Genomic DNA, 8,568 nt, shown 5'->3' on the forward strand with positions numbered 1-8,568 from the left:
TTTGTAGACACTCAAGGGCTGCTGCTGGCCTTCCCATTTCTGGGAAACACCCTCTCCATCAAACATTCTCATCTACCCTTCTCCATCCTCATTTTCCAGCAGGAAACAGGGAATGTTTTAACTCTCGGCCTCCTAGTGAGGACTTGGAGGTGCCACCCGGGGCCAAGCCCTGTCTTCACCATCTCTTAGTGCATCTCTGTCTACAGAGAAGGCCTCTGGGAACCCTGGCTCCCCCGAGGGGTTTGCAGGAGCAGCTGTGAATCTGAGGGTGAGCTGCCAGCTTTGGAGGGTGGAGTGGGAGTCCTTCTGATGTCGAGGCTCAGTTTGTTCCTCCCATTCCCAGCAGGTAACTGGCAAAGGGCTTTGTTCATGCAACTTTGTTGGGTTTTTCCTTTGCTGTGGCAGCTCTCTGGAGAGTAAAGCCATATTGTGAGGTCTGAAGGACTGGAATACAACTTCCCTTCTCCTTCCTTGTCCCTCCCTGAAGCATACTGGGGCCTGGGGAAGGGAAAGAGCTGACCCTCTCCTTGAACCTGGGGCAGACAGCACATTGCCATGGTTTAGAGGACAGGCCAGCACGGAGAAGCAAGCAATGGCCACCTGAGCAGGTGCAAATGGGCCAACTCACCACACGTCCAGGCATCCCAATGGCACCTTTGTCCCCCTGATGATGAAGGAGGCAGAAACAGTCAGATGTGGTTGGAACCAGGCTAGCATGTGAAGGACCCTATAGGCAAGCTGTGCACCTGATTTAGGGCACAGCTAACCCGGTTTGCAGTGGGGACAACATCCTGTATGATGCCCAAGCATCACATAGGTGCACTCCCTATGCACCTCCCAAGGACTATTCAGCAAGCAGCCACCGCTATGGCACTGAAGGAGTCTGGTCCCAGGCTGGGCCTCAGTTTCCCTATGCCTTTCCAAGGCCTTTACTCCCTTAGATTTCACTGTTGCATCGATTCCAGCAATGGCCAGGATGTGCCTCATCTTTATCATGCACAACTTCAAGGCACAGAGCAGGGTGACTGGCAGCTCCCATGTGACAGATGGGTGAATCACTTTCCTCGGTCTGTCTCTGCCAGGGCTGGAGAGCAGTGCTCCACCCTAGCCCCTGGTTTGAGAAAGCAACCTCTGGAGTCTTTCTCCACTCCTCCCTCCTCTCGGCCACCTCCAGTACTGACAGGAAGGACCATGAGCCATGTGGATTCAGCCGAATCACGAGTTGCAGATGCTCCAAGGGAAATGCTTTGTTTTGTAGCCAGGGGTTACATCTTCTCACTCTGGAAATCTGCTTATTAAGTTTTGTTCCTCCCCCTTTTGGTAGAAAATATTTTTTTGCCATCATATGCATGCAGACATCATAAAACCTGGGGTGGGGCCTAAAGTTTGCTAGGAGCCTGGACGGATGGAAAGCAATAGGGTGCGGAGACTCAGGTGGTTTTCCAGCCTGCTGGACAGGAGGGGACTGCAGGGGCTTTTCTGGGGTGACTCTGCATCTGCTAACCCCACTGAGGCACAATGCCTCGAGGAACAATGCGCATCCACAATGTATGTGGGGCACACCTGAAAGAAGTGACTATTTCTGAAGTTAGGCTCTTAAAATTAACGCATAAGGTCAAGACCAATGGTGGCTTTGAGTAAAATGTTCCACTTTTGCTAAAGAATGGCAGGGTAGCAGTGCAGATTAGAAGCACTGACTCTTCCTTTAACCTCCCTGAGCATCAGTTCTGTGGAGTGGGGGTGATAAGAGCTTCTTTCTCATGAGGTTGCTGGGAGGATGGCACATGATGCTGTCTCTGAGAAGCATGTGGCCAGTGCCTGGCCTTTGGTGTTGAGTAAATGGCATCTGCTCGTGTAAAGCCTACCACAGCCGCAGGCAGGTGAATTTCATCAGCATGTTTGTACTCCACACCTTTTGCTTTGTACACCAGGGGCTCACATCCATAGTCTCTTTGAGGGTTATTCCTAGGTCTCTTCACATGGAAGCGTCAACAGGACCATGACCTGTGGATCCAAAATTGGCTCTGCCTGCGAAGGACCCCGGGCCAGGGCTGGTCGTCGGCTGTGGCAGCCCCATGGTCCACTCACTCTTGGGCTTTTGAATGATATTTCAGGATGTTTGTTTTGGTTTCTTTTTCATTTCTTTTTTAAAACTAATGCTCTTTGCAGTCCTGGCCATAAAATGCTTGGGTTAGGGATGGGTGTGGAATGGCCAGGGACTGGAAACTATGTGCAGCAGCCCCTGCTCTGTCAATTGCCCCCTAAATGCTTTTTAAAGGTGGATGTTGTAAGAAAAAAACAAAGTCTGCCCACATTCCCCTCGGTCATCTGATGTTTCCCCTCCTTGGATTTCATGGGACCGATCCACTCGTCTTCCTTTGCGCTGGGGCTCTTACTGGGAGAGTTTCCATTTGCAAGTCTGAACATTCCCCCACATGCATTTCATTAAGAAAGCCACTGCTAGGCATGAATTTTAGAAGCTGTTGGATTAGTCCAAAGGTTACAGTATAATCCATGTCTAAAAGGGGAGTCATTAGGTAAGAGGGAGGCACATAAGGGTCTGGAATCTCATAGATGTGACCTTTGGTACGGGGAGACAGGGCAGACTGGTGCCAGCCCCAGGCCAGGGTGCTCTCCATACCTGATTCCGGCCCCCTGACAGGTTGCAGCATCTTGCCTGGGTCACTCCCCATCTGAGGGTCCATGGAACACAGACCCAGTATTCCATTCATCCATGCCCTGGGCTAGACTCCACAGAGCAATGTCTTAGAATACTTTAAAGATGGGTTTTGAAGGTGGAGCACAGACCACAAGCAACAGCAGTCCGGAATGGTGTGTGATGATATGGGCCTCTAATAGGTCCCCACCTGAAGCTTGGACAGATGGACAAACTATTTCACCTTCCTGACTCTCATGTATAAAACAGGTTTATAATCATCCCCATTTCACTGAGGTGTTGAACAAGCCGAATGTGTGAAAGGTGATCAATGCAGTACCTGGCTCCTCTAATGGTTTCAATAAGAGATGGCTATCTTTTTTGTCCCAAAGTCCCCGTGGTTATTTGGCACAGTAACTCTCTAGAATTGGGACATGGTAATTGGGGGAAAACAAAGTTTCTGAGTCTGCTCTCTCACCAGCAGGCATAGGAAAACAGTGGTTTGAATGTCAGCTGGTATGCAGGGGGATGGTCAGTGTGCCAGTGGGCTGCCCATCCCTGCAGCTGACCATGGTAGGGTCATCAGTCTGGAAGTCAGCCACAGTTTTGGAAGGATCTGCATGCTGTAATTTGTCTGCCTCGGGCAAAGGGGCACCAAGGGCTGCAGCTAAAGATGCCCCAGCAGGGTCCTCTCTAGATCTCAAAGGAGGAGGGAGCTGAGGTGACTTCACCCTAAGCTATAGATCGGGGACTCTGGAGAGTGGCCTGTACCCAGATACACGTGGAGAAAAACCAGCCACCCAGCCTAGCCAGTCTTCACTGAGAAACAGCATGTAAAAGAGATGCAAAGGAAAGAAGAAACAAAAGTTACTTACTGGGAGTCCAGGTCTTCCAGTGGGACCCTAAATGAAGAGTGAAGTTTCCATAGGTCAGGCAGGGTATTGTAACACCTAACTGTTGAGCACTGTCCCAACCAGCTGTGTGACCCTGGCAAGCCACTTGGGTGGGCCTTTGTTATTTTATGAACAAAATGAAGGGGGAGGCTTGATCACTAAGGCTCATGAAGCTTCCTTCCAGTTCTGGCCCTGAAGACAGCCCACCTGTGTTCACCGCTTGGCTCTGCCACTTACTACTTGGGTACCCTTCAGCAAGTGCCTTGGTCTCCCTGTGCCTCAATGTTCTCATCTTGAAAATGGAAGAATAATCATTACCTATCTGTTAGGATCAAACGAGAGAATGTATGTAAAGCACTGAGCACAGCGGCTGGCATATAGCAAGTCCTAAATAAATGCAGCTATTACCATGATTATTAGAAGAGAAGAGGACAGGCCAGAGACGGCCATGGGGCTGGCCTTGGTTTCTCCCTCCAGAGACCCTGCTGTCACATACAGTTCCTCTCTTTCCAGACGTCCTGCTCTTCCCATAAACTGAAGGCAGAACCAGGAGTGGGTCTTGGGGTGTTCCCTGGGAGACAAGTCCCTGTAGGGCTGCTGAGAAAAGTTCAGGCAGCACCAGGAGTAAGTCACCCCTTCTAACCTCTGTTCCTGAGGACATCCGCTCCGTGGTGGTGCAGTGACGCCCGCCAGTCACGGGGGAGGGGGGTCCTTGGGGAACGTGGGGCTACAGACTTCATGGGGACAGGACTTGTCGCCATCCCGTCATGTTGCTGGTTTTGCCCCATAGCACTAAAATGTGAGCTCCTGAGGTAGGGACTTTCCTGTTTCATTCACGAATGTGTCCCCAGTGCCTCAGCAATGTGGAGCTCACAGTAGTCCTTAAGACACATTTACGAATGAATGAATCTGCCTGCGGATACCAGGAACCTGGCAACAGCCCTGCTTTCCCAGGCCCCCACAAGGACAGACCAGGCACTGCGTCCCTTAAACCAGAGCTTTAGTGCTGAACCAATGCCCTCTTCCTCGTGCTTCTAAACTGCCTGTCCCCTAATGTCACAGAGTGGGCTGAGAAGTGGGGCAGTGACCTCCCATCCCAGGGAAGGGAAGGGGCCCAGGTGAGGAGGGTCCCAACCTCATGCAGTGGGTTTACTCTGAATAGGAACAGAAGGGGCAATTTGCTTGCTGTGTCCTTACAACCGACACCATCCATATCGTGCCACCCTTACGAGGACACATGAGGGAAACTGATTTCAGGCCCCATTCTCAGGAAAAGCTGTGCCTTGCCCAAGCATCAGGCACGCTCCTACCTTACTGCACTCCGACCCTTGCCAAAGCTCTGCTTTCCTCTTTGCTCTGACCACCGAGAAGCTCAGAGCCGAGTGTGTGGCTCATCTGCACAGGATGCTGCGGTACCATGGCTCTGGATTCCCCTTGCTTTCCTGCCTCTGTTCTCCACCCCTTACCTCCTGTTTCCTTAGATAGCTTGTAAATCCTCCTAAAATGTTTCTTGGAATGGGATGGGGTAGAAATAAATAAAATAATAAACTCATTAACAAAAATTCACAAAATCATAATTTCTTCCTTAAAATGTAAGGTTTACCCAGCCACTTGGGAGGCTGAGGCAGGAGGATGGCTTGAGGTCAGGAGTTCATGACCAGCCTGGGCAACATAGCAAAACCCTGTCTCTAAAAACAAAATTAAAAAAATTAGCCAGGTGTGGGGGCACACGCCTGTAGAACTAGCTACTTGGGAGGATGAGGCAGGAGGGTCACTTGAGCCCATGAGATTGAAGCTTCAGTGAGCTATGATCACACCACTGCACCCCAACCTGGGTGAGAGTGAGACCCTGCCTCTAAAAAAAAAAAAAAAAAAATTAAAGGTTTGCAAAAAATCTTTGGGCATCATTGAGGGAAGCCTTATGCTTTTAGGATTAAATGAATTAATATGTCCTAAGTAAAAAAAAAAAAAAATATATATATATATATATATATATGTGTGTGTGTGTGTGTGTGTGTGTGTGTATATATATAGATATATAGTACACACATACATATTCCTTACAACACCCATATGAAGCAGATATCATTACTGTTCTAATTTTACAGATGAGGGGACTGAGGCAGAGAGAGGTTAAGTAACTTGCTAAGGTCACAAAGCAAAAAGTGGCAGTGCCAGGATTTGACTGCAGTTGGTCCGGCCCCAGAGCCCTTGCTCATAATCACTATGTTACACTGCCTCCATAAAAACATAACAGTGTCTAACACACAGTAAGTGTTAGCTACTATTTCAGCAAGGATCATATTCAGCAAGGCCTGGCAGCTGCTGGCAAATATTTCGCTGTATTCCTTCAGAGAAAGATACATCCCTACTTCCCTTGGTCATCTGTTTTCAGTCTCACAGTTCCCAGTATTAAGAAATTCTCCCTTAAATCGAATCCAGGGATGGCCAATAGATGTCAGCTCGAGCACTGACACCAATGGATTGGGAGTAACAGACTAATGGGTTATGTTAAAAAAGCCTCCTAATTGATTAGCAATGTCTGCCAAGGGCATGATGGGTGGGGCAGTGGTGGCTGCAAATTTGCTTCCTCCTAAATGGTTCCTGCTGCAGCTTTAATCCATTCTGCATGGTTGTGTTCTCAGGCACTGGCTGACCTTGTGCCCATAGGAACCTGGGTCTTCCTGTTGGAGGACAGAGCCAGCCCCCAGGATACACCCAGAGGGCAGCAGACAGGCATCTCAGAGCCCTTCTCTCTGGCCACCAGCATTCTTCTTTTGCAGGAAGCAGAGATAACAGGGCTGAGGAGATGATTCCTGCCCTGGTCAGCTTCCCATTTCCTCCTCCTCTTGCCTTGTGGTTTCAGCCAGCACTGGGCAAAGGTTCAGGGCTCCTCTTCTGCGCTGGGCTCAGAATGTGGGGAAAGCTACCTGGGCCTTTCTCCTTCACTCTGTGGACAGAGACTGAGTGGAGACTCACCCCTTCCACCTCATGGGCTCCTTCAGCACAGACCCAAAGGGGTCTGGGAACAGTCCCTGGGTTGGGCCAGCACCAGCTCTCAGAATGCAAAATTACTATTGAGGGAAGGACCCTCAAGTCAGGCAGGGACTCAGAGCTGTCCTGGCATCCCAGCCCTGGGGGTGAGGTGTGTGCAGGAGGCCCCAAGGCAGGGTGGGAGCAGTTGAAGGCTCTTGTGGCTTCCTCGGAATAAGACAGGGAAAAGCAGCACATTTCCAACAGGTGAAAGCTCTCTATGGCAGAGTTTATTTTGGAAGATGGATGAAGGGAATTAAGATCTGACACACCAAACACGCCTTAATAAATTATCCTTCCTTTCAAGCAATGACATGACAGATCCTGCTTCACTGTGATGTGTCAGGGGGCATGGGATCCTCAGCATGGGTGCAAGGGCCTTTCAGGGCACAAATGGAGTCTTCAGTAATGGCCTTTACTAAAAATTAAGCAGGCAGCTCCCACAGGTACACATTAAGAGGAAAACAACTATGGAAATGACTTCTCCAAGGAAGGGGTGATGATAGGGTTGATTTCAGCAACCTTGAGAAAGATCTGATGTGAGGGCTGGGCCCTTTCAACTCCTATCTCCAGCTCCCCCAGCGCCCTCTGGTCTTTTGTTGGGATATCAAAGACTGGTGCTCCTGTTCTCTGGATCCATTACTTCAGGGAGGCAGTCTCCTTGGGCTCTTCTCAGGTTCTCTGGAAGTGGCTCCACCCCGCGCCCCACCCTGGGCTTCCTAGCAAGGCCAGGAAGGAGTGCGGTGTGCTGCCTATAACTTATGTACTGTCTCCCAGTCTAACCGGCTGACACCGCTCTCCCTCACATAACCACTGCCACCACCACCACCACCACCTGCCCAAAGTGACTTGGCCAGAATAGAGCTGCCCACTCAGGGGTGTGGACATGAGTCCTCTGGAGCAGACCACGCTTGGAGCCAGCTCGATGGCCTGTTTTCTGAGACTTTTCAAGGACAACTGAGGAGAGATGATCTCTTTTCTTCTTTCTAATGCCTGGTGCTTTTTCTTTTTTTGACTCCAATAGCTTCTTTGGGGGACAAAAGAACTGAGCTAATTAGAGAGAAAGCCATTCTTTTCGATTGAAACTTGGGGCCTGTTTTGCCCTGGGGGCAGCCATTGTCTTGCCCTGGAGGGGTGCAGAGGTGGGTGAAAAGCAAAATGGTAGCCTCCCCCTTATAAGAAGCCTTCTGGAGGGACCCCTCGGGAGCCCGCATAGGCCCTCCCCAAGACAGCAGGGGCCCAGCTTGCAGTGTCCCCACCCAGAACCCCATTACCAGCAAGTGACACAGGCCTTTCAGATGCATGAGACCCTCGGCTTGAGTACTTACAGGAGGTCCTGAAAGAGAGAGAGAAAATGCCTGGGTCAGTGTCATTGCTGCAGGGGCGGTGGGGAGGCTGCCTTGGGAGCAGCGTCCAAGGATTCCTCAGCGGAGGGGTTTCCATCTGGTCTTCGAAGTTTGTCTTTTCCTGGCCCATTTTCACCAATATAGTCTCTTCCCCCTTTATTTCATCTCCATATTTTCATAACTGGATGAGAAATCCAGAGATCTGGGCCCCAGGCTCAGCCCTGCTGGCGACCTGCTGGTGGCCCTTCTGCCTCAGCTTCCCACCCCACAAAATGGGCTTTTCGTGACCTGCCTGAACTTGTGTACAAGGCTGCTTTGCAGAACACGGGACAGTGGGCACACTGAGAAAGGTGGAAATAACAGATCCTGCAGAGATGAGGATTGTTAGCATGCCGGTGTCCTCACTGGGCCATGGCAGGGAGGGCCAGCAGGCAGGCAGGGGTGGGCATGGATGGCCACTGTGCACCCTGCCTGAGGCCCATCGGCCCATCGGCCCACCCTGGTTTCTGTTTAACAGTGAGTTAGGCACTTCACCCCTCCAGGGTCTGCCACCCACAGCCTGTTTCTCAAAGTCCCCTCTCAGGCTCCAGCCCCACCTCCTCCATGCCTCTCTGTTCCTTTCTCTTTCTGGTGTCCACTC

General features: G+C 50.7%; 1 protein-coding gene across 1 annotated transcript in view; it reads right to left on the reverse strand.

Moving 5' to 3' along the window:
• The window catches only part of COL13A1 (collagen type XIII alpha 1 chain), a 92,512-nt gene extending 84,597 nt beyond the window's left edge, over positions 1-7,915 (reverse strand). The window contains exons 1-3 of the mRNA XM_028826552.2: positions 7,911-7,915; positions 3,532-3,558; positions 629-664 (exon numbers count right to left, since the gene is read on the reverse strand). Coding sequence (XP_028682385.2) covers positions 629-643 — 15 coding nt within the window. The 5' untranslated portion in view covers positions 644-664; positions 3,532-3,558; positions 7,911-7,915. The remainder of the gene's footprint in view (positions 1-628; positions 665-3,531; positions 3,559-7,910) is intronic.
• Between the last annotated feature and the right edge of the window lie 653 nt (positions 7,916-8,568).

This window comes from Macaca mulatta, chromosome 9 (assembly GCF_049350105.2).
Source record: "Macaca mulatta isolate MMU2019108-1 chromosome 9, T2T-MMU8v2.0, whole genome shotgun sequence".
In the NCBI taxonomy this organism is placed as follows: domain Eukaryota; kingdom Metazoa; phylum Chordata; class Mammalia; order Primates; family Cercopithecidae; genus Macaca; species Macaca mulatta.